This window comes from Globicephala melas, chromosome 7 (genome assembly GCF_963455315.2).
Source record: "Globicephala melas chromosome 7, mGloMel1.2, whole genome shotgun sequence".
Lineage (NCBI taxonomy): Eukaryota > Metazoa > Chordata > Mammalia > Artiodactyla > Delphinidae > Globicephala > Globicephala melas.
In genome coordinates, this window is record NC_083320.1 from 88,390,984 (window position 1) to 88,418,462 (window position 27,479).

General features: G+C 36.2%; 1 protein-coding gene across 1 annotated transcript in view; it reads left to right on the forward strand.

The window, feature by feature from the left end:
- Positions 1-27,479, forward strand: part of LRP1B (LDL receptor related protein 1B) — a 1,792,829-nt gene that overhangs the window by 1,088,457 nt on the left and 676,893 nt on the right. The window contains exons 19-20 of the mRNA XM_030883038.2: positions 8,063-8,143; positions 9,292-9,453. Of these exons, the coding sequence (XP_030738898.2) occupies positions 8,063-8,143; positions 9,292-9,453 (243 nt within the window). The remainder of the gene's footprint in view (positions 1-8,062; positions 8,144-9,291; positions 9,454-27,479) is intronic.

A 27,479-nucleotide genomic window follows, 5' to 3' on the forward strand; every position in this document is an offset into this window, starting at 1 on the left:
GGGCTCAGTAGTTGTGGCTTGCGGGCTCTAGAGCACAGGCTCAACAGTTGTGGCACACAGGTTTAGTTGCTCCGTGGCATGTGGGATCTTCCCAGACCAGGGCTCAAACCCATGTCCCCTGCATTGGCAAGCAGATTCTCAACAACTGCACCACCAAGGAAGTCCCAATAGTGATCGTTTCTGAATCTGTCTCTCAAGTCTATTTACAGCTCCTAAAGTTTCACTACTTCTATCTTACACCATATTGTAGCCATTCTGAAATTCTTACAGTTTCTCAAACATTTTATATACTCTGACTTCTAGGCCTTCAGAAATGCCATCTTTCTGGAATATTGTAAAAGCACTCATTTTCCTCCTGTTTATCTGATTTAACCTGAATCTATCATTTGTATCCACTTGTACAACACTTCCTTTGGGGCACAATATCTAAGATTAGTTTAGATGCGTATGTTGTGTGTTGCAGTAACACTTTGTACTGCCTATATTGTAGCATTTTCAGAGATTTATTAAAGTCACTTCTTTAATTGTATTACAGATGTTTTTCCTACCAGATTATAAGCATTCTGAGAAAAGAAAATGCTGAAAATTGTATTCCCAGTGCCTAGTACCATTCTATTCTATTCATTCATTCATTCATTTATTCTAGGTGATGTATCTCTAAGGCCTAGAACTCCGTCTGGTATAAAGTTTTCAGTAAAATATCTTGAATGAATATCTTGAACCTTTGCAGTAGTTTTCTACTCTGTTTCATAGAGTTGGAACCTGGGGTCAGGAGTATTAAGTAACTTTCCAAGGTCACACATTAGTTAGTGATAAAACCAGGATTTGAACTCAGGTTTGCCTACCTATAACGTTTATATTCTTTATACATGGCATCATATGTGAGATATAAAATGAGGTTTTTATGTAACAACAATGGAAGAGCATCAGAATGAAGACGATTTGGGGTACACTGTTCTCTCACATTTTTCTCCAAAGTGTATTTACTCTATTGGATCTTTGGAAGTCTGTCCTATATAAGTACCAATTCTGTGGGGCCACAAGTAGCGTCAGTAACTAGAAATGTTATATATTTTCCCAGAGGCTATAGTCCTATAATTGCTATAATCTTATGAAGTACTGGTATTTTCCATAACTATAATTTAATTATATGCTTTGGAGTAGGTAAAAGTCAGAATTGGAGTATAAATAGAAGACGTAAGCCACAGAAAAAACAAATTTTTCATCTTTACCCCAGTATTTCTTTGATATAATTTTTAAGGGTATTGGTATGATCAGCAGGGTATAGTGAAGAAATAATATATTTTGGACTAGTATTCACATTTTACTCTGACATTTGCTGGTTATGCAGTGTATCCTTAGGCAAGTTATGCTGTTCTGCAAATTTGGGTTAGTAGTAACAATTGCAGGGCTGTTGTGAAGAGTGTAAGTAATGTATATGTGGCTAGCCTAGTACCTCTTCTCAATAGATAGTAATATATAATGTGAGTATTATTATCTCTTTCATGTTTATATAACACTTTCCTAACCACAGACTCCTCTATTATTCTTAACATTTATTTTAATTTGAATCTTCTATACATTTTCTACACACTTAATCATGAAGGTCAAATTACATATATATAGTATGTGTAATATATGCTCTCAAACAAACCTGTGATAACTGTATTTTGAAACTTCAATAAGTTACTTATAAGTATTCATATTGGGGCCAAGGAAGAGGAATAAGTAGGAAAATCTTATATTAGAGACAGGAAAAAAACATAAATTGGATCTGAAATCTACCTCACTGGGAAACATTTCTCTAAGCTTTGTATATTAGATAAATATAAGTACCATACCAACCATGATTACCCTTGAGAGAAAGAGAAAATTGTTGCCATTTACACAATAGCCTACATAGAACCTGGCAATAAATTTTAGGTGAAAGATATAATAGGTAAATTGAGCATACTACCTGCAACAATGGAAGATTTTTTAACAGTCCATTAATCCATATGATATATTCTATGAGGTTGAAGTAACTATAGAAATAAAATAGTTTTCTTTTCCTTGCTGTAATTTTAACATGATAAATATTCTTTGACTTTGGATCTTTGTGTCTCAAGGAAGATCAAAAGTCAAAGAATATTTATGCAAAATCAAGAAAGAAAAGCTTATGTATAACATTTAAGTCTTTATCAAATATAAGAATTCATAATGATATTTTAACAGAACAAGTATCCAGAAACAAACTGAAATATTGGATTCTATTTTCAACTTTAAGATTAACACTAATATGGAAGAACAGGGAAAATGTTACATTTGCTTTAAAAAGTTTTTGTTTTATTTGTTAGGAGAAAAATATGTATTGTCATTAGATCTCATTTCTCTATCACCATCAGATACTGGTTATAGGAGACTAAGGAGTTATGGACACGGTATTTTCCAACATTAGTGAAAAATGGGTGGAGGCCTATATTAAACTTTTTTGATGGAACTCTTTCTAAAATGTATTTTACATTTGACTGCATTATTAAGCAGAGAAAAGCCCAAGGTAATTTTAACATTTCTTTATTTGTTAGTTCTTTCATGTATCTGAAATTCAGTTACTGTGTTTTATAGGAATGCTGTGATAATCCCAGGAGTTATTCAGGTGATGAGCCCTATTTGTTCCACATTTAAATTCTTTTAGTGTTGTGCATTTCCAGATAATGCTTCTTCTGACTTCTTGATCTTTAGGACTTAAAGGACTCAAGAGGTCATGTTACAAACCAGGAGTCTGTGACCAGAGAGGCTATGTGATTTACCAATAAGGAAACAAAAATGAATCATTAGTGACTTTACTCTGCTGCATGTGTCCATTAAATTAATACCTTCATTCTTTTTAGTGATTTGCCCTATGCTTTCTTCTAGTTCCCAATTTTTTTTTCTCTATAGAATTTACCTATTGGTCCTATAAACTCAGACAACAAGGTTTCCAAGAGAAACGATGTAACTAAGTATTATGTTAAAAATGAATCAGAAATGAGGTGTAGTTGCTTAAGAACATATATGCATTATATGCATATGTTGACCTAAAACAAACAGACTGCCAGATATTTCTCCACTAAAGATGGATTTTTTCGGAATCAGCAGAGTAGTGCAATTCAGAGTCTGCAACCATGGTGAGCCACATGCAAAACCCCATAAAGGGAGGAGAGCACTTTTATAGAGGGGAAAAAGGAAGATGGGAGGCGTATACAAACAGAGTTCATGACTTTTCATCGCCAGGAAAGAAAAGGAGTCTTTCTTCTTCTTCTTGGGCTCAGCTATCATCCCAGGGTGTGAGAGCTCCCCCTTCTGGTCTCCCAACTGTATTTAATTGAGGTTCCTATTTATTAATTTTTTACACATGTATATATGTTGTATTTACTGTGGGCAGAAGACGTATGGCTCTCCTTTTCTTAGAGAGTGAAGATACACTGGATTTTCAATTATTTTATTCATTTCGAAAGTTTTTACCTTTATGGAGCTAATTTCCAGATTCTTTTTTTTTGGCTGGTTTTTAGACTTAGAATCTAAGAAGTGGATAGAATCTTAAAGGTCACATGGGAAATTTCTCAACCAATGGTACACCTCATTTAATTGTGTTTCTCTTTATCGCACTTCATAGATATTGTGGTTTTTACAGATTGAAAGCTTGTGTGTTGTCAGCTGATGGTTAGCATTTTTGAGGAATAAAGTATTTATTAATTAAGGTATGTATGTTTTTTAGACATAATGCTATTTCACACTTAATAAAGTATAGTGTAAACATACTTCTATATGCATCGGGAAACCAAAAATTTATGTGACTCACTTTATTGAAAATTTGTTTTATTTGAGGTTGTCTAAAACCAAACCTGCAATATCTCCTGTATTGAGGTATGCCTGTATTGCCAAATTTCAGAAGTTTCCAAATGCCTGGGGGGACTTTTCTTTTCCTAATAAAACTTACGATGTTGGCTATTATGTTCCAAAGTTTACAGAAAAGAGATTTTAAAATGTAAATTAACCTATTATAGATGCCTAAAGATGTAATGCTATTTTTAAAAATTAGATCTCATCATATCTTACACATTGCATTTAGTTGCTTACTCATTTTAATCATAACTTATGTTGATACTTCATATAAAGTCTCTATTCATGTCTACTGTACATCTTCTAAACATTAAGCACTTATTGATCTAAGGAGGAGAACACTTTTTTGACAAAATTCATGTTGATTCTTGAAAGATTAACATAAGTTTTCATTATCTTGTCAAGTTAAAAAAATACTTAGGAATATTGATTAAATTATGCCTTGTGCATTTTTCATTTCTCTTTTGAGTGCTTTCTCTTATATGTCTGAGTATTTGTTGGGTTGCTACGTGCATGGCTTTTGATATAGTCTTTTATCTCTGCATATCCGTGATTGCCTCCTTATCACTTCTATCTTTGAATCATATTTAGACTCTCATCACATGTTTTGGCTTCAAAAAGTTACACTTATTCTAAAATTCATATCTCAAGAAATGGCTTTGGTAATCATAAAATTTAGTAAAGATTTGTTCAGTTTTAGAATCATTTCCATTGTTGATATTATGCCAGTACCTCAGATGGATATACTCAAAGGTAAATACACACAAAGAAATTGCTTTTTAAGAAGTAAAGAAGCAGGTAGTCAAGGATGCCATGTCAACCTGATCTGGTATGAAGCCACTACTTTCCCTACATGTTATTTATGAAATAATAGCAATTTATATTATCATTGCATAAGTTACCAATATTAAAAATGTCTGTATATGGGCTTCCCTGGTGGCACAGTGGTTGAGAGTCCGCCTGCCGATTCGGGGGACGCGGGTTCGTGCCCTGGTCTGGGAGGATCCCACCATGCCGCAGAGCGGCTGGGCCCGTGGGCTGTGGCCACTGGGCCTGAGCGTCCGGAGCCTGTGCTCCGCAGCGGGAGAGGCCACAACAGTGAGAGGCCCGCGTACCGCAAAAAAAAAAAACGAAAAAAAAAAAGAAAAACAATAGCTATATCACTTGCAGTCTGTTCACTGAATATCACTGCTGATCATCCTGGCTGACTCTCTTTTCCCAGCTCAGCTGCATGATAGGGAGAGTTCTTACAGGCTCCAAAGGTAACTCATTGTTTCACCATTTTAAGAACAAGGGTGAATATTTTACCTCCGATTTAAATTTGAAATATTATTTGGGGGATAATATACAAAATAGGTCTTTGACAGGATCACGCAAAATGAATTTGCTTGCATTTTACTATTAAGTCTAGTTACTAGTGATTTGCCAAAAATATGTATTGATATAGACTTTTAATTTTAAAATGCCATGGTTTTTAAGGGAAAATGCAAAAATTCTATAGGACTTATAGCAATGTCATTTAAAATTCTTATTTCCTGAAAATACCTTCACTAGTGTACTTTATTGGTTGAAGTACTAAGAAAATACTCAATAACATAGTTTTCAAGTGGAACCACTACCTGGAGTTACTTTGTAAAGTCCTCTTAAAAAAGAAATGATCCAGAAGAGGACTTGAGGGAAAACCTGGGAAGCATGACTGCCAAATAGGCCCAAGTTCCATGAGGACGGCAAGGCCATATGGGGTCCGATGGTAATTACCATTCAAATCTTCTTATAAATGGTGCAGTGCAGGAAACCACTTGCCCAGGGAAGACGGCATGATGTGTGAGGTCAGCCTTATCCAACAGTCCAGAGGGCCTGATGATGGAGAGAAGGTGTAGGGAGCAAACTGCCCATGCATGTGGGAGCCCCATGATTTAGCCTTTAAGGCTCTATGGAATGAGTACCTGGGTCAGGACTGTGTTTAAAAACTTAAAAGAAAAACAAGGAAAAAGGCCTAAAGAAGTGTGACAAAAATGATTGGGTAAATCTTGGTATGATCTGCCCTATAAAAATAAATCAAAAGTTGATAGTATTATAGAATTTAAAGAAAAGAGCGAGATTCAAAATGATTGAAATTTCCAACATTATGAAACAGTGACTGGTACAGACAAAAACTTGTGAACCAAATGCTAAAGAAGTGAAAGTATTTAGGGACTCATTTCTGCTAGACACAAGGAAGTTCTCCTTTACACAATGAAACATTTTATGAGAAATATTTAACCTTTAAGCTGAAAATACATATGGGTAGAGTAAAAATATGGGTAGAGTAAATAACAGGTAATTCATGGATGGTAAATGAAAGTAAGGTAGGAAATCGGTACGAGGTTGTTATAGATGGAGTGATAGATGAAGAGCTTGATGAACTGAATTCTAAAGACCTATTTTCCATTAAGGAAATACATATAACTTTAGGCAAGTCTAACTTTCATGCTCTCAGTTTCTTTAGGGCTGAAATAATTGGATATAATCAATGGTTTTCTTTCTTTTTTTTGAGCAAAGAAATATATTGTTATTATTCATATATTTTTCTTCAAATAAAATAGTACTCAAAACTCCAAAATTAAAACTATAGGTAGATAAATAATTGTGTGGGTAGGTAAGATGTGAACAGGTTTGGCTGAAGGAGTTTGGGCAGCCCGAGTCCAGCTGCTCTGCCCCCTTGGTAGCTCTGAGACAAGCTACAAAATAGAACTTGAAAATATTGCTGGTCCCCCTGCCATCAAATATAGGCTATGATTCTACGTCACTTGTCTTAGAGAGAAAAGCAAGTGTTGCCACAAAATGACTTTGGCTCCACCTATGAGAGGAACAATAATAAAGAATATGGGCCACAGTTCTGTCTCCATGTGTCCTTTTCTTCTGCCTTTATGCCAGTGAAATGATGGAGGATTTTCATTCTTCTTTTTCTATTTTTTTTAATGTCTATTAAATAGGTTGTGTGTGTGAGGGTTTATGATTCCATGAATATTGTCTTGGGAGATAAGAGTTCTGATATTGAGCACACCATGTAAACTCTACATGAATTACTTTCACCATATGAAAAACTTTCTCCTGGGAAATACTAGTAAGCTGCTCTGAATTCCTTGGATGAACTGTTTGCAGTTATATTTTCTCTTATTATTACTACCTTTTTTCTTTCTTTTCTTCTTGCAGTCAGTCTTGATTATCTGATCTTATTATGACAAAATTGCTGAATTTACCAGTCCTTTGAATTGGCTAGTAATCTTTCAGAATTGTTTTCTGTGCTAATTCTATGTTTTGCTTTTTAATTTTTGTTGTCATAGTTATCTAAGGGTTAGGAAGGGAGGTCTTTTGATTTAATTTAGTAAAATTTTACTTTGAAGTCCAATCCTTTGCTGTTGTTGATTTTCAGGGGAATTTTTGTGGGTTTTTTTTTTAACATCTTTATTGGAGTACAATTGCTTTACAATGGTGTGTTACTTTCTGCTTTATAACAAAGTGAATCAGTTATACATATACATATGTTCCCATATCTCTTCCCTCTTGCGTCTCCCTCCCTCCCACCCTCCCTATCCCACCCCTCTAGGTGGTCACAAAGCATGTAGCTGATCTCCCTGTGCTATGCAGCTCTTTTTTTTTTAACTTAGAATTCACACTTTCAAAATCTATAACTGTTTGATACCAACTAAACTAAATTTAATGAGTTTTTTCTTTATGTTTGTTTTCTTACTTTCAACTTATTATGTTGACATCACTCAGGCAAAGTTGGATCCAGCCTTCCTACTTTGGCTCTCTATGTTCAGAAAAGGCCTTTCCCTTTTAAAGCACACACTTTACTTTGAAGCACACGAATATAGAGCTTCATCCAGCTGTTCTTCACTGGGAGGAGCTTGAGTCCCTTGGTGCAGGGAATTGATGTCTATTTTTCTTGCAGTAGAATGAATCTAAACAGTCCTTCCTCAAGTGATTCTCCTTGGCTTTCAGTCACTGAAATGTACTCATATAAAAGATATTAAAAGTATGTGTATCCTAAGTCCTCAAGAAGTTACTGCCACTATATTTGTTTACCTAACATTTCCTCTGTGCCTTTTGTGGAAGAGAAGGGTAGAGTTCTGATCATATTAGCAAATGAGAAGCAAATTAATTGAAACACAGTCGATAACACGTTTCCTATTGGATGTTTTTCTATCTTTCACAGAATTCCCAACTTGTGAGCCACTAACTCAGTTTGCATGCAAAAGTGGAAGATGCATTAGCAGTAAATGGCACTGCGACTCTGGCAAGTACCAAATGTCCACTAGACTGCACTGATTTGATTGGGGGCCTGGCTGGCTGTGCAGCTTTGCCTCTTTCTGAGGTAGTTTGTGAGAGGAGGTTGCAGAGTCAAGCAAAATGGCCAAGACAAGTGGTGAGAGGGCAGCTGGCACGTCAATGGGGATTAGCATTAGGGAAATGGAACTCAATATCCGTCCCTTGGGGCTGTGATGGAGACTTGTTTTCAGATATTATGCTGGACATAGCCTAAGTCAACAAACATGAAGTGAAAGCAACAACTGAGGAAACAACCTGGACAATTCAGGCTCCCCAAAGCATTTATGTAAAACGCTCTATAACCTCAGGATGGAGTAGTTTATAAATTATATTGGAATTATCCATGGTCTCAACTTTGTCACCTTGTTTTTTTTTTTTTTATGTACAAATGGTATTTTTTCTTCACTCAATTGTATCATTATGTTAAATTATGCCAAATACAGGTAAATGAATTATACATAAATCGATAACTTCTCAGCCATTGATTTCAATTTAATCTGTTTTCTCTTCACATTCCTCTCTCCTCTCTCCTGCAACAGTTGTTAATAAAGAGTGTCATTGCTAATGATAGCATACAATAATTTCCTGATATAAATACACACTTAAGAGCCAGTGGAGGAAGGGTACACAGTGAGCCCTCTTGTGGGAGAATGGAGAAAAAGGATCTGAATTAAAAATACAGTTATAAACTCTGGGGTACAAAGGTTCTAGGTCTAAATAGTAATTTTCCAGCAATAATTATATCACAAGCTGTATCATTCCATAAAATTCCTACAGTCACCATTGTCTTCCCACTTCATAATTATTTCATGTTGCATAGATTTATTTAGTCAGTGGTTAGTCATTTCTGAGTGAAATGGAAGTTAAGCTTCAAAATCCAAAGTCAAGGATTTTTCCCCCTTAGTTTAGCAGTTGGTATTCAATCAGAAATAAACAATATAAAAATGAAAATAATTCTCCCACTACTCATGGGAAATGTTGATCATTGATTTATCATTCCTTTTTTTAATAACAAAAGAAAGCTCTCAATACCAAAAAGAAATGTTAAGTATTTCATAAGGAAAAGTTTCTCCATGGACCAGTTCTCACCACCTGGCTGTTGTTGCTTCTTTCCAGATGATGACTGTGGGGACGGGAGTGATGAGGTTGGCTGTGTTCAGTCCTGCTTTGATAATCAGTTCAGATGTTCCAGTGGCAGATGTATCCCAGGCCATTGGGCCTGTGATGGTGACAATGACTGTGGAGACTTCAGTGATGAAATCAATTGTACCAGAGAAGGTTAGTAATTTTGTGAATCTGCAGAATCTCATTTTAAAGTGATATATAATATTTGAAGTATTTTAGAGTGAATGTCATAGAAAAATAAATTGTTCATCAGATAAAAAAAATGTATGTGGAACTATATAAAATAATTTGCTGATCTCTTTTACTTTTTCTTTTCTCTGGTTTCTCAACCTTAATTCCTCCTTATACTTTGATACTTTCTTCTTTGGTCTTCGCTTCCTATTTCATTAGATGCTTTACTTTCATTTGATCCTTTACTTACTACTCTTTTAATCCCCTACAACTTCTAAATTTCCAAACCCCCAAACCCATCCCCAAAGGAAAAAAAAAAAGAATAAGAAAGGCATAATTTTCCTTTTATTTTTACACTATATTTGTTTCCTGAAGGCTGGAAATCATCCCCTGTTAAATGGTGATGTATTCCAACTGATTGACCTTCTGGAATGCAAACTAAAAGAGGAAGGAGATCATGACCATGGTTCCCAGCATATCCATGGGCAGCCTGACCCTGTTGTTTGCATGGGTAGCTCTGCAAAATTTGATCAGCCACAGGATGTGTTAATAAATTAGAAATCATGTTGGAAATATCACAGAAAAAGCATTAGCCTGTCAAAAATTGGTAACAACAATAACATTAACTAGAACTTTCTTTCTGCCTAAGAAATTGAAATAATTTATTATCCATTCTTTCATTTATTCCAAAAATACTTAATTGAGAACTTTTCATGTGCCAGGCACTGTGCTTGGACCAAAGGATAGATTAAAGAATTAAAAAACATATTCCCTGTTTAGTTTTAAAAATCTAGCATGCAAACAGACAAACAACAAAGTGAATTATTTTATGTGGTGACGGGGCAGAGCGTACCACATACTATGTGATCATAAGAAAGAAATCATTTTCCAAGTGTTTTCCAAGGAGATATATTTGTCTTCTGCAAATATTTGACAACCTATAAAACAGAATATTTCTAAAGTATTTTCTCTGACATGAATTCCTTGTGTCTTTCTTTTGTTTCTCTTTCTTTCTTCATTTCTCTCTCTCTCTCTCTCTCTCTCTCTCTCTGTCTGTCTGTCTGTCTGTCTTCATTTCTCTTCATTTCTCTCAATTGTAAATACTGGAAACAGTGGCAATTACAGAGATTATCTACATAATACTAGGTTCTTAAAGGAATAAATCTAGCTTTTTGGTGAACTCCCTGAGTGATTTATTAAAAGAGATATTGTCTGATTTTGATTTTACCTGTGTGACCTGGGTTATAAGACTCGAGGCATGATCCAAATATGGCTAGTCACCTATGAGCCATGAAGTGATAAAACACATGGTCCTCATGGTGGTCATGGCATGAGTCATGTCTTTCCTGACAGTGGACATAACAGAAGCTATAGTAAAAACAGAAAATGACTAAGAAAATTTTTGGAACAGTATCTTATAAAATTCAACATGAACATATTTTAATTTAATTTTGCTTCAAAATCGAGAGGAATGATAAATCCCTCTCTCTCTCTCTCTTTCCCTCTCTCCCTTTTTCTCTATCTCATTCTTGTGTCCTTTCCTCTCTCAATTTAGTTGGTCCACTAGTATATATGAACTAGAACTTTTTGCCTATTACTAATCTGGAGTGGAAAAAGGAAAGGTATATAAAAAGATATTTTTCCTCTTTTTCTTTGTATATTTGAAACATTCATTTGGGGTATGGTTGAAATTTCATTACTAACTTAGACTGAATATATACTATTGGTACATTTTCCCCCATCTCACAGATGTCTTTTTATGTTCCTCATGAGATGTACATCTGTGGCGTGCTGACGCTGACCCATAATATGCTGTGAAAGATAAATTGCTCCGGTGTTAATTTGCTTTCATCTCAGAAGTGAGATCCCATCCCTCTGTTCTATGTGCATGTATCTCTAAGTTAAACTGATCATCGCACATTAAGAAGTTTTGGGGAGATTGCTTTAGCCTTATGAGTATCCAAAGTGAGTGACCCATCCCCTTAGGGACTCTCTAGAGAGTTATTTGGGTTTGGATTATAGAATCAGTGGCTAAGGTTAATGACCTTTATCTTGAGGGCATCTCAATTTCACTAATATATTACTGTAAAGGATATACTGTCAGTGTGAATGCCATGCGTTTCTTATATGATTACGATAATATGCTAAGGAAATGATCCAGGTAACCCACATGATTCTTGGACATGTTTCAAGGAAAGAATGAGAAGAACTTCCTGAACTAATTTATATTTAACTGATTATAAGTTGTACTAGGATTCCCTGATCAAATATTTTACTTGGTGAAAACAAGATGCAGGAATTGAGGACAGGTATCATTCTGGGATGATTTCGGTGTGTAAGACAATCTGTAGTATTTCAAAGGGCATTGAAATATTTTTATCCATCATTATTTCATGTATGCTGATATGGAAGTTGTAAAATAACCATGACACATAGAATTGTTAACACTGATCAGGAAGGCCATTTTGCACTTGTAGGATTTGTGAGGATATTGCCAAGGTAAAGTAGAAATTTGATTCAATTAGTCATATAATTCAGTCCGAGAACCTGCTGCAGAAGAAAGAGCAGGGGATTCCGTCTTGAGTTTCAGGACTGGCTGTCAAAACTGATCAAATCCACCATATAATTGCTCAGCACTTTGCTTTACACTGCCTGGGTAAGCAGAGCATATGGTGCAGTTTCTCTCAACTCAAAAGGGCAGAAAATACTCTTGAATTGACTTTCAATAGTAAAGGAGAAGGAGATACCAAGAATAACATTCCATATATAATCTCTATTTCAGAAAATTCCTGAGCTTAAGTTCAACTCATATTCTTTCTGATACCACTTTCACGAAAAGAATTTCTATGGTGATCATGTTTTCATCAGCAATATGATTAATATATGGGAAAACTGTTAATGACTAGTCCCCTCCTAGATTAATGTACACTCATCTCTCTCTTCCTTCGTATTGTGCTGCTCTTTCTCTCACTTCCAAACTCCTTTACTAGGCAAAGAAGACACAATATCTTTACAAGTCACTATGCAAGTGTGCACATGCGTGTGCACGTGCGTGCACACACACACAGAGTCTATGAGCTAAAGTGGAATAGAAAGACCATCGTGGCACATGGTTCCTTCCTTTGTTTCAATGCCTGTTTATCATTAATTTAGCGCTTTTTAGTTCTGAATCCTTTGGTTGGTACATATATTTATAGTTACCCTTTTGTAGCTACTGGGTAAATAGTTTTTCCAAGTGGAAAAACAGTGAGGCTGAACTGTCAAAGAATTTGGTATGAGGGAACTTCCTCTAGAGCCTCAGTCCTGGCCATTTATTAAATATTGAAAGGTTTTGTAAAAAGATGGTTTTACCTGTAAGAACATCAAGAATAAAGTTAAAATGAGACTTCAGTCTTTTCTTACAAGTCTTTACCTCCCTGGCTGTAATATTTTTAAAAAGAGAACATGAGAGAGAGATGCTGGACATATGTCACATCTGTAAAACACCAAATATATAGAATTAATCTTATCCCATTGTTGATAGTTTAGTTCATTTGAGTTATGTAAACTTTCATTCTCATACTCTTTGGGAATTGTCTCAAGCATATTTCACACAAGGAATAAGGCATTTCTATAATAAACATATGAAAATTGTGCAGTATCTTTAGACAGCTATTCTTCCAGGTCAATTTCCATTTAGAAATTGTTGTAAAAAATTATAACAAATAATTTCAATGTGGACTTGATGGAGAAGAGAACAGGTTTTCTCTAGAATAGATTTTGCCTAAATTTTATAATTTCTTCTAAATGCAACAATATCCCTCAAATATTTGGATTTTTCTTTGAGAAAGCCCCTGACACTATTTTATGATTACTGTTCTCTAATGTCTTCTGTTTGGCTAAAAAGGGAGTATTTACTACCTGCTGCATTAAATGAATGATCTGGGTGATGCTGGAATGTGTGATCTCTTATTTACATCACAAATACAAATTAAATGCAAATTTGAGATTTAGTATGTATTGACCTTCAATTTTGATTTATTATAAATAATCTTTAACAAGTTCCCATATCCATTAGGCAGTCAAATGTATACCATTATTAATGTACGTGCTCATACATGCTTATGTTCTTTTGCTTTAACTGCTTTTGTTTCTGCTTTGGAAACTTCCATTTCTTTTGAGCTTCATCTGCATTCATTCATGCATGCATTTATTCATTTGCCTCTCTACATCCTTGTTCCTAGTTTAAGAAGGGAACTGGAGTAATTTTATTTTATCTTTGTAGTTTCATAGTCAAGTACAATATTTGATATATAATGAGTATTCAATAAATAATTATTGAGTGAAAGAGTCTATTTCTTGACCACAAAAGTTGTTTATATTTTAGAATCAACACTTATTTGTTTTGTCTTATACATCTAGTAAATTCTGTTTCCTCATCCTGGAGTTTATTTCCATGATGACATACAAGGCTAGGTGTACGGATCTAATCATTTACATTTCCTCAATACAGCATAGCCACTTTCATTTATCCAATAATATTGGTAATTTCAGCCTAGGATTCAATAAAATACAATAGATAGGAAATCTTCTTTATCTTTTATTATTGTTTACTTCTTTTTTTATGTCCTCTCTGTCAAATAGATAGAAAGTTTCAGAAAGATAAGAAAAGTTTACATCTTTTCTTTTTTTTTTACTTCTTTATTGGAGTATAATTGCTTTACAATCGTGTGTTAGTTCCTGCTTTATAACAAAGTGAATCAGTTATACGTATACATATGTTCTCGTATCTCTTCCCTCTTGCGTCTCCCTCCCTCCCACCCTCCCTATCCCACCCCTCTAGGTGGTCATAAAGCACCCAAGCTGATCTCCCTGTGATATGCGGCTGCTTCCCACTAGCTATCTGTTTTACGTTTGATAGTGTATATATGTCCATGCCACTCTCTCGCTTTGTCACAGCTTACCCTTCTGCCTCCCCATATCCTCAAGTTCATTCTCTAGTAGATCTATGTCTTTATTCCTGTCATACCCCTAGGTTCTTCATGACATTTTTTTTCTTAAATTATATATATATATATGTGTTAGCATATGGTATTTGTCTTTCTCATTCTGACTTACTTCACTCTATATGACAGACTCTAGGTCCATCCACCTCATTACAAATAGCTCAATTTCATTTCTTTTATGGCTGAGTAATATTCCATTGTATATATGTGCCACATCTTCTTTATCCATTCATCTGATATGGACACTTAGGTTGTTTGCATCTCTGGGCTATTGTAAATAGAGCTGCAGTGAACATTTTGGTACATGACTCCTTTTGAATTATGGTTTTCTCAGGGTATATGCCCAGTAGTGGGATTGCTGGGTCATATGGTAGTTCTATTTGTAGTTTTTTAAGGAACCCCCATATTGTTCTCCATAGTGGCTGTACCAATTCACATTCCTACCAGCAATGCAAGAGTGTACCCTTTTCTACACACCCTCTCCAGCATTTATTGTTTCTAGATTTTTTGATGATGGCCATTCTGACTGGTGTGAGATGATATCTCATTGTAGTTTTGATTTGTATTTCTCTAATGATTAATGATGTTGAGCATTCTTTCATGTGTTTGTTGGTAGTCTGTATATCTTCTTTGGAGAAATGTCTATTTAGGTCTTCTGCCCATTTTTGGATTCCGTTGTTTGTTTTCTTGTTATTGAGCTGCATGAGCTGCTTGTAAATTTTGGAGATTAATCCTTTGTCAGTTGCTTCATTTGCAAATATTTTCTCCCATTCTGAGGCTTATCTTTTGGTCTTGTTTGGTCTCCTTTGCTGTGCAAAAGCTTTTAAGTTTCATTAGGTCCCATTTGTTTATTTTTGTTTTTATTTCCATTTCACTAGGAGGTGGGTCAAAAAGGATCTTGCTGTGATTTATGTCATAGAGTGTTCTGCCTATGCTTTCCTCTAAGAGTTTGATAGTTTCTGGCCTTACATTTAGGTCTTTAATCCATTTTGACCTTACTTTTGTGTATGGTGTTAGGGAATGATCTAATATCATACTTTTACATGTACCTGTCCAGTTTTCCCAGCACCACTTATTGAAGAGGCTGTCCTTTCTCCACTGTACACTCCTGCCTCCTTTATCAAAGATAAGGTGACCATATGTGCATGGGTTTATCTCTGGGCTTTCTATCCTGTTCCATTGATCTATATTTCTGTTTTTGTCCAGTACCATACTGTCTTGATTACTGTAGCTTTGTAGTATAGTCTGAAGTCAGGGAGCCTGATTCCTCCAGCTCCGTTTTTCGTTCTCAAGATTGCTTTGGCTATTCGGGGTCTTTTGTGTTTCCATACAAATTGTGAAAATTTTTGTTCTAGTTCTGTGAAAAATGCCAGTGGTAGTTTGATAGGGATTGCATTGAATCTGTAGATTGCTTTGGGTAGTAGAGTCATTTTCACAATGTTGATTCTTCCAATCCAGGAACATGGTATATCTCTCCATCTATTGGTGTCATCTTTAATTTCTTTCATCAGTGTCTTATAATTTTCTGCATACAGGTCTTTAGTCTCCTTAGGTAGGTTTATTCCTACATATTTTATTCTTTTTGTTGCAATGGTAAATGGGAGTGTTTTCTTGATTTCACTGTCAGATTTTTCATCATTAGTGCATAGGAATGCCAGAGATTTCTGTGCATTAATTTTGTATCCTGCGACTTTACGAAATTCATTGATGAGCTCTAGTAGTTTTCTGGTAGCATCTTTAGGATTCTCTATGTACAGTATCATGTCATCTGCAAACAGTGACAGCTTTACTTCTTCTTTTCCGATTTGGATTCCTTTTATTTCCTTTTCTTCTCTGATTGCTGTGGCTAAAACTTCCAAAACTATGTTGAAAAAGAGTGGTGAGAGTGGGCAACCTTGTCTTGTTCCTGATCTTAGTGGAAATGCTTTCAGTTTTTCACCATTGAGGACGATGTTGGCTGTGGGTTTGTCATATATGGCCTTTATTATGTTGAGGAAATTTCCCTCTATGCCTACTTTCTGGAGGGTTTTTGTCATAAATGGGTGTTGAATTTTGTTGAAAGCTTTCTCTGCATCTACTGAGATGACCATATGGTTTTTCTCCTTCAGTTTGTTAACATGGTTTATCACATTGATTGATTTGCGTATATTGAAGGATCCTTGCATTCCTGGAATAAACTCTACTTGATCACGGTGTATGATCCTTTTAATGTGATGTTGGATTCTGTTTGTGAGTATTTTGTTAAGGATTTTTGCATCTATGTTCATCAGTGATATTGGCCTGTAGGTTTCTTTCTTTGTGACATCGTTGTCTTGTTTTGGTGTCAGGGTGATGGTGGCCTCATAGAATGAGTTTGGGAGTGCTCCTCTCTCTGCTGTATTTTGGAAGAGTTTGAGAAGGATAGGTATTAGCTTTTCTCTAAATGTTTGGTAGAATTCGCCTGGGAAGCCATCTGGTCCTGGGCTTTTGTTTGTTGGAAGATTTTTAATCACAGTTTCAATTTCAGTGCTTGTGATTGGTCTGTTCATATTTTCTATTTCTTCCTGATTCAGTCTTGGCAGGTTGTGTATTTCTAAGATTTTGTCCATTTCTTCCAGGTTGTCCATTTTATTGGCATAGAGTTGCTTGTAGTAATCTCTCATGATCTTTTGTATTTCTACAGTGTCAGTTGTTACTTCTCCTTTTTCATTTCTAATTCTATTGATTTGAGTCTTCTCCCTTTTTTTCTTGATGAGTCTGGCTAGTGGTTTATCAATTTTGTTTATTTTCTCAAAGAACCAGCTTTTAGTTTTATTGATCTTTGCTCTCGTTTCCTTCATTTCTTTTTCATTTATTTCTGATCTGATCTTTATGATTTTTTTCCTTCTGCTAACTTTGGAGGTTTTTTGTTCTTCTTTCCCTAATTGCTTTAGGTGCAAGTTTAGGTTGTTTATTCGAGATGTTTCCTGTTTCTTAAGGTAGGATTGTATTGCTATAAACTTTCCTCTTAGCACTGCTTTTGCTGCATCCTATAGGTTTTGGGTTATCGTGTCTCCATTGTCATTTGTTTCTAGATATTTTTTGATTTCCTCTTTGATTTCTTCAGTGATCACTTCGTTATTAAGTAGTGTATTGTTTAGCCTCCATGTGTTTGTATTTTTTACAGATCTTTTCTTGTAATTGATACCTAGTCTCATAGCGTTGTAGTCGGAAAAGATACTTGATACAATTTCAATTTTCTTAAATTTACCAAGGCTTGTTTTGTGACCCAAGATATGATCTATCCTGGAGAATGTTCCATGAGCACTTGAGAAAAATGTGTATTCTGTTGTTTTTGGATGGAATGTCCTATAAATATCAATTAAGTCCATCTTGTTTAATGTATCATTTAAAGCTTGTGTTTCCTTATTTTTATTTTGGATTATCTGTCCATTGGTGAAAGTGGGGTGTTAAAGTCCCCTACTATGAATGTGTTACTGTCGATTTCCCGTTTTATGGCTGTTAGTATTTGCCTTATGTATTGAGGTGCTCCTATGTTGGGTGCATAAATATTTACAGTTGTTATATCTTCTTCCTGGATCGATCCCTTGATCATTATGTAGTGTTCTTCTTTAGTCTTTATTTTCTTCTTCTAATAGTCTTTATTTTAAATTCTATTTTGTCTGATATGAGAATTGCTACTCCAGCTTTCTTTTGCTTTCCATTTGCATGGAATATCTTTTTCCATCCCCTCACTTTCAGTCTGTATGTGTCTCTAGGTCTGAAGTGGGTCTCTTGTAGACAGCATATATGTTGGTCTTGTTTTTGTATCCATTCAGCCAATCTGTGTCTTTTGGTGGGAGCATTTAATCCATTTACATTTAAGGTAATTATCAATATGTATGTACCTGTTCCCATTTTCTTAATTGTTTTGTTATTATAGGTCTTTTCCTTCTCTTGTGTTTCTTGCCTAGAGAAGATCCTTTAGCATTTGTTGTAAAGCTGGTTTGGTGGTGCTGAACTCTCTCAGCTTTTGCTTTTCTTTAAAGGTTTTAATTTCTCCATCAAATCTGAATGAGATCCTTGCTGGGTAGAGTAATCTTGGTTGTAGGTTTTTCTTCTTCATCACTTTAAATATGTCCTGCCAGTCCCTTCTGGCTTGCAGTTTCTGCTGAAAGATCAGCTGTTAACCTTATGGGGATTCCCTTTTGTGTTATTTGTTGTTTTTCCCTTGCTGCTTTTAATATGTTTTCTTTGTATTTAATTTTTGGCAGTTTGATTAATATGTGTCTTGGTGTGTTTCTCCCTGGATGTATCCTGTATGGGACTCTCTGTGCTTCCTGGACTTGATTAACTATTTCCTTTCCCTTATTCGGGATGTTTTCAACTATAATCTCTTCAAATATTTTCTCAGTCCCTTTCTTTTTCTCTTCTTCTTCTGGAACCCCTATAATTCGAATGTTGGTGCATTTAATGTTGTCCCAGAGGTCTCCGAGACTGTCCTCAGTTCTTTTCAGTCTTTTTTCTTTATTCTGTTCTGCAGTAGTTATTTCCACTTTTTTATCTTCCAGGTCACTTTTCCGTTCTTCTGCCTCAGTTATTCTGCTATTGATCCCTTCTAGAGTATGTTTAATTTCATTTATTGTGCTGTTCATCATTGCTTGTTTCATCCTTAGTTCTTCTAGGTCCTTGTTAAATGTTTCTTGCATTTTGTCTATTCTATTTCCAAGATTTTGGATCATCTTTACTATCAATATTCTGAATTCTTTTTCAGGTAAGCTGCCTATTTCCTCTTCATTTGTTAGGTCTGGTGGGTTTTTATCTTGGTCCTTCATCTGCTGTGTGTTTTTCTGTCTTCTCATTTTGCTTATGTTACTGTGTTTGGTGTCTCCTTTTTGCAGGCTGCAGGTTCATAGTTCCCGTTGTTTTTGGTGTCTGTCCCCAGTGGCTAAGGTTGGTTCAGTGGGTTGTGTAGGCTTCCTGGTGGAGGGGACTAGTGCCTGTGTTCTGGTGGATGAGACTGGATCTTGTCTTTCTGGTAGGCAGGTCCACGTCTGGTGAGGTCCTCCCACGTTTTGGGGTGTCTGTGGACTTATTATGATTTTAGGCAGCCTCTCTGCTAATGGGTGGGGTTGTGTTCCTGTTTTGATAGTTGTTTGGCATAGGGTGTCCACCACTGTATCTTGCTGGTCATTGAGTGAAGCTGGGTATTGGTGTTGAGATGGAGATCTCTGGGAGATTTTCGCCGTTTGATATTATGTGGAGCTGGGAGGTCCCTTGTGGACCAGTGTCCTGACGTTGGCTCTCCCACCTCAGAGGCACAGCACTGACTCCTGGCTGCAGCACCAAGAGCCTTTCATCCACATGGCTCAGAATAAAAGGGAGAAAAAGTAGAAAGAAAGAGGATAAAAGAAAAGAAAATAAAGTAAGGTAAAATAAAATAAAGTTATTAAAATAAAAAAATAATTATTAAGAAAAAAACTTTTTTTAAGTAAAATAAAAAAGCAAAAAAAAAAAAAACAAAAAAACGGACGGATAGAGCCCTAGGACAGATGGTGAAAGCAAAGTTATACAGACAAAATCTCACACAGAAGCATACACATACACACTCACAAAAAGAGGAAAAGGAGAAAAAACAATAAATCTTGCTCTCAAAGTCCACCTCCTCAATTTGGGATGATTCGTTGTCTATTCATGTATTCCACAGATGCAGGGTACATCAAGTTGATTGTGGAGATTTAATCCGCTGCTCCTGAGGCTGCTGGGAGAGATTTCCCTTTTCTTTGTTCGCACAGCTCCCGGGGTTCAGCTTTGGATTTGGCCCCGCCTCTGCGTGTAGGTTGCGGGAGGGCGTCTGTTAGCTCAGACAGGACGGGGTTAAAGGAGCAGCTGATTCGGTGACTCTGGCTCACTCAGGCCTGGGGGAGGTAGGGGCACGGATGCGGGGCAAGCTTGCGGCTGCAGAGGCCTGCGTGACATTGCATCAGCGTGAGGCATGCCGTGCGTTCTCCCAGGGAGGTTGTCCCTGGATCACGGGACCCTGGCAGTGGTGGGCTGCACACGCTCCCCGGAAGGGAGGTGTGGAGAGTGACCTGTGCTTGCTCACAGGCTTCTTGGTGGCGGCAGCAGCAGCCTTAGCGTCTCATGCCCGTCTCTGGGGTCCGTGCTTTTAGCCGTGGCTTGTGCCCGTCTCTGGAGCTCCTTTAAGCGGCGCTCTTATTCCCCTCTCCTCGCGCACCAGGAAACAGAGAGGGAAGAAAAAGTCTCTTGCCTCTTCGGCAGGTCCATACTTTTCCCAGGACTCCCTCCCGGCTCCGAGACTGAAGCCTCAGCTCCCAGCCCCGCCCGCCCCGGCAGGTGAGCAGTCAAGCCTCTTGGGCTGGTGAGTGCCAGTTGGCACCGATCCTCTGTGCGGGAATCTCTCTGCTTTGCCCTCTGCACCCCTGTTGCTGCGCTCTCCTCCGCGGCCCCGAAGCTCCCCCCTCCACCACCCACAGTCTCCACCCGCAAAGGGGCTTCTAGTGTGTGGAAACCTTTCCTCCTTCACAGCTCCCTCACACTGGTACAGGTCCCATCCCTATCCTTTTGTCTCTGTTTATTCTTTTTTCTTTTGCCCTACCCAGGTACGTGGTGACTTTCTTGCCTTTTGGGAGGTCTGAGGTCTTCTGCCAGTGTTCAGTAGGTGTTCTGTAGGAGGTGTTCCACATGTAGATGTATTTCTGGTGTATCTGTGGGGAGGAAGGTGATCTCCACATCTTACTCTTCCGCCATCTTCCCCTCTCTCTATCTACATCTTTTTTGTATCTATAAAACAGTAAGTACCGGAGAGGAGATTCCATCCATGATACTATAGGGAGGAAAAAGGAGTTAACCTGTGTTGGCATCCCACAAATTGCCAGGAACTTTACATTTGTTATTCCATTTAACGCTCAGAATAAGGATTACCAGAGAGGTTAAGATACTTGCCTAGGATTACACAGCTGGCATTTCAGAGGTTGTCTAATCTTTATTCCTATGTCCAGCTGTCTGCTTCTGCAGCTGTCGAGTATAATCTCTTTTATTTTTTTCTGTCTCTATGAATTAACATTTGTATGATCTCCAAATAATTACTATGTTGTTCTCAATTGAATACTCATTTCTCTTTAAAATGAAAGAGAAAGACCTTTCTACTTATTATGGGTCATTGTAATGAAATTTGCCAAAGGGCACTAGAAGGGACGTAGGACATTACATTAAATCATCACAAGAAGTCCATCTGTCTCTTTTTTTGTTTTTATTCTCCTCCCCCAACCCCAGCCCCACACACAATTCTCCTTGATAAAGTGGATTCTGGAACTTTGTCATTGGAATAGCTGTGGACATTCCCACACAATTTCTCCACCCAAAGAACATGTTTCTCTGCCATAAAAGTTTTACCTCATAGACTCAAAAAATTTAGGAAGCTGGAAGAAAACGGAAAGATCATTTAGTTCAGTTGTGTCATTGTGCAGATGAGGGAAAGGGCTAAGCTAGATAAAATTATCCTTATGTGTATGTAACAATAACTAAAATGTAATGCTGCTTCCTGGAAGGAGCTGATAATGTTCTGTGTTAGAGATGTTGAGACTGGGCCCTTTGATCCATAAAGATATTTTTAGGAGAGATTTTGAATTCAAATGATTATGCCAGGTTCTTAGCGGAAAATCCAAAAAGGTCTGGCAGTTCCGCTAACCAGAAAGCAACAAAATCCTACCTGGGAGATTGAATCCAGTCAGAGTGCTGCAGGTATCTAACCTGATATTTAGCTGAAGACTTAGGTTACACATTTCAGCATAGAGAGAATGGAAATGGAAACCAATATCTTTTGACTTCCCACCTACGTCATACCCTATCTCAGCTGAACCATCATGTTTTTAGCACCCCAGTTAAATCCTAAACACATAGGAAATAAGATATCAGTAAAACCTATACACAATAAGACTCAGTCACTTGTTTTGTTTTTCTTTCATGAAAATATTCTGAAGATACTTTCAATTCACTTTTACTAGAACACACAAATTACTATTATTTCTTAGGCAATGAACTTTATTGAGAATTAAGTATAGGTATTGGTTTTCAATTTGGGGAAATTATCAAATAATGTTTTAGACTCAGCAAATTCACATAATCTTCCATCCTAATGTTTTTTAACTACTCTCTTTTAATGAAAATATGGATTTTTCCTGATAAAATACAATTAAAAGAAAATTTGAATTTCATCCAGTTTTAGAGAGGTATAACATCTGTTTTCAAGGAGATACAAATTGTCTGGCTTAACTTTATTCTCTCACAGGTCGATTTATTTTGTTTAGGGACTGTTAACACTAAGCTATGAAAACAATGTTAATTATTAATGGATTTTATCCATAGAAAATATTTTTGTTTTCTAGGACAAAATAGCTCTTTAAAGGTCATTTCAGCCTTAATACTGCAAACATCTTTTACATCAAGAGCAAAGAAAATTCAAGGATTTGAATCAATTAATAACAAAGGCTGTTTTGAGAATCTATAATGTTCCTAGCAATGTGATTATCAATAAAATTAAAAGGAATCAGATAAATATAATTTTTAAATGAAATCTTTGAGAATGAGTCATAAAAATAGGAAGAAAAAAGTCAATTATCTTCATCTTTACACTTTAGAAAATTAGTAATGGGTCTACACTTAGTCCTAGATGAATTTAGCTTTTGTATTAAGACAATAATTATGCACCTAGACACTAAACAAGGTAACATCTCTTGTTTTCTGAAAGATATAATTAATAAAGTCAATAGGTAACAAAAGACCTAATTTTAATGAAGAATTTCCTACTCTTTTAACAGAACTGAACAATAAGGGCAACAGTGAACTCATTTCCAGTCTTTAAATTCTGCTTCCTTGTTCTTAAATTGTGGTTAATGATCAGTGAAATGGTAGAACTTGAGGCATTCAGCTGAAAAAAACAAAAAACACAAGTATACAAACAAACAGAAAAGAGACAAAGGGCATGTATAACGTACAAAATAATTAGTTCACCTCTCAATAATTGAGTAGTGCCCATGCATTTGTGAGAGTAAAGAAATAAACAGTAGGATAAACTTTGCTTTTTCCCATAAAAATAGTTGATAATTAGCTTCTTTCAGAGTCTGTTTGAACTGTCAGCCTTTGTTTCCTTATTTATGTGAAGCATCAATTAGTTTTGCACTTAAGGGTTATATTCTTGCAATGAAATGACCAGATTCATTCACTTTTTGTTAGGGAATTTATTTCAGTCCTAGGTTGGTATTTGTGTACACACAGGATTCCTAAGAAAAATTAGGTGTCATTGTCTGCACCCCAAACTTTTCCACAAATGACTTTGTTATGTAAAATCATCTACTTAAACTACCATGACCTTCCTGGTATGGAATACTCACTGATAATCAGGATCTTTCAGCACAACATGCTGTTACGTTGATATGTATACACTTGATGGGGTGTTCTATAAATTGTAAGCAGAATTCAGAACATTTTAGAGCACCGGTCAGCAGATCTTTTCTGTAAATGGTCAGATAGTAAATATTTTAGATTTTGCCTGTTTCAACTACCCAACTCCACTATTTTAGCACCAAAGAAGCCATATACTATATGTTTACAAACAATTGTGACTGTGTTCCAATAAAACTTTACTTAAAATTTAGGTAGTGGACCCGAGTTGGTCTGCAGGTCATAGCTTGCTGACTCTTCCTTTAAAATACAAGTAGAGACACATTCTAAAGGGGTTATAATTCTGAATAACCTTTTATGCCCATGTTTCAGGAAATATCAAACTTATCATGAGACAAGGCAAAAAATAATAGGGAGAAGAAAAGGGCAAAATAAAGAAGGAATAATAATTTTAAAATGTTACTCTCTGGTTCTACCTCAAACAAATAGCTCATGTGTATATGCTTATACATATTCTTTCTACATAATAATGTTCTATATTATTTTAAAAAATCAAGTTAAATAATGTCACATTTTTTCCAGTAAATATTTGAGGTCTACTGTGAGCTAGTCATTTTTAAGCCAAGAAGTAAATTCCAAATATAAAATATCCATGCTATAATCTGTTTTACTTAATATTTAATATCTAACATGTCTGTTAAGGTGAATGGTTAATTTGAACAGTGAATGGAAGAATAGGTTTCTCAATTATATAGCCAATTTAACAGATTAATACACTCTATTTACTTCTATTTTGATAATGTAGAAGTTCATCATTCCTGTGATACATTAAATTTTAAATAATATATTCGTGGTGGAGTTCCAGATACCAAAACTTAAAATTGTAATGAGCTAAAAACAATGCTTTATTTGTTCTATGTAGATTTCACTTTAATACTTGAACATACTAGGGGATATTTAAAACCCTAAATTGTTTCACTATATTTTTCAATATTTTTATGTTGCTATATGTCTGTGTTTTTAACACTAGAAACATTTTAGTGTTATAATAATTGAATTTGTGCCTAGATATCCACACATTTTTTTTTCTGTCATGAAAATTCAACATTGACAACAGAATTTTATTTTTTATTTTATTTTTTAAATTTTATTTATTTTTTTTTTGCGGTACACGGGCCTCTCACTGCTGTGGTCTCTCCCGTTGCGGAGCACAGACTCCGGACGCGCAGGCCCAGAGGCCACGGCTCACAGGCCCAGCCACTCCTCGGCACGTGGGATCTCCCCGGACCGGGGCCCAAACCCGTGTCCCCTGCATCGGCAGGCAGACTCTCAACCACTGCACCACCAGGGAAGCCCTTAAAATTTTTTATACAGCAGTTTCTTATTACTTATCTATTTTATACACATCAGTGTATACATGTCAATCCCAATCTCCCAATTCATCCCACCACCACCACCACCACCACCACCACTCCACTTTCTCCCCTTGGTGTCCATAAGTTTGTTCTCTACATCTGTGTCTCTGTTTCTGCCTTGCAAACCAGTTCACCTATAAAAAACCTACCATTTTTCTAGATTCCACATATATGTGTTAATATATAATCTTTGTTTTTCTCTTTCTGACTTACTTCACTCTGTATGACAGTCTCTAAGTCCATCCATGTCTCTACAGATGACCCAATTTCATTCATTTTTAGGGCTGAGTAATACTCCATTGTATAAATGTACCACTTCTTTATCCATTCATCTGTCGATGGGCATTTAGGTTGCTTCCATGACCTGGCTATTGTAAATAGTGCTGCAATGAACATTGGGGTGCATGTGTCTTTTTGAATTATGGTTTTCTCTGGGTATATGCCAAGTAGTGAGATTGCTGGGCCACATCGTAATTCTATTTTTAGTTTTTGAAGAACCCTCCATTCTGTTCACCATAGTGGCTGTATCAATTTATATTCCCATCAGCTGTGCAAGAGGGTTCCCTTCTCTCCAGCATTTGTTGTTTGTAGATTTTCTGATGATGCCCATTCTAACTGGTGTGAGGTGATACCTCATTGTAGTTTTGATTTGCATGTCTCCAATAATTAGTGATGTTGAGCATCCTTTCATGTGTTGGTTGGCAATCTGTATATCTTCTTTGGAGAAATGTCTGTTTAGGTCTTCTGCCCATTTTTGAATTGGGTTGTTTGGTTTTTTGATATTGAGCTGCATGAGCAGCTTGTAAATTTTGGAGATTAATCCTTTGTCAGTTGTTTCATTTGCAAATATTTTCTCCCATTCTGAGGGTTGTCTTTTGGTCTTGTTTATGGCTTCCTTTGCTGTGCAAAAGCTTTTATGTTTCATTAGGTCCCATTTGTTTATTTTTGTTTTAATTTCCATTACTCTAGGAGGTGAGGCAAAAAAAGATCTTGCTGTGATTTATGTCAAAGAGTGTTTTTCCTGTCTTTTCCTCTAAGAGTTTTATAGTGTCCGGTCTTACATTTAGGTCTTGAATCCATTTTGAGTTTATTTTTGTGTATGGTGTTAAGCAGTGTTCTAATTTCATTCTTTTACATGTAGCTGTCCAGTTTTCCCAGCACCACTTATTGAAGGGACTGTCTTTTCTCCATTGTATATCCTTGCCACCTTTGTCATAGATTAGTTGACCACAGGTGTGTGGGTTTATTTCTGGGCTTTATATCCTGTTCCACTGATTCATATTTCTGTTTTTGTGCCAGTACCATACTGTCTTGATTACTGTACCTTTGTAGTATAGTCTGAAGTCAGGGAGCCTGATTCCTCCAGCTCTGTTTTTTCCCCTCAAGATTGCTTTGGCCATTTGGGGTCTTTTGTGTCTCCATACAAATTTTAAGATTTTTTTGTCCTAGTTCTGTAAAAAATGGCATTGGTAATTTAATAGGGATTGCACTGAATCTGTAGATCTTTGGGTAGTTCAGTCATTTTCACAATATTGGTTCTTCCAATCCAAGAACATGGTATCTCTCTCCATCTGTTAGTGTCATCTCTGATTTCTTTCATCAGTGTCCTATAGTTTTCTGGGTACAGGTCTTTTACCTCCTTAGGTAGGTTTATTCCTAGGTATTATATTCTTTTTGTTGCAATGGTGAATGGGATTGTTTCCTTAATTTCTCTTTCTGATTTTTCGTTGTTAGCGCATAGGAATGCAAGAGATTTCTGTGCATCAATTTTATATCCTGAAACTTTACCAAATTCATTGATTAGCTCTAGTAGTTTTCTGGTGGCATCTTTAGGATTCTCTATGTATAGTGTCATGATATCTGTAAACAGTGACAGTTTTACTTCTTCTTTTCCAATTTGTATTCCTTTTATTTCTTTTTCTTCTCTGATTGCCATGGCCAGGACTTCCAAAACTATGTTGAATAATAGTGGCAAGAGTGGACATCCTAATCTTGTTCCTGATCTTAGAGGAAATGCTTTCAGTTTTTCACCATTGAGAATGATGTTTGCTGTGGGTTTGACGTATATAGGCTTTATTATGTTGAGGGTAGGTTCTTTCTATGCCCACTTTCTGGAGAGTTCTTATCATAAATTGGTGTTGAATTTTGTCAAAAACTTTTTCTGCATCTATTGAAATGATCATATGGTTTTTGTTCTTCAGTTTGTTAATATGGTGTATCCCATTGG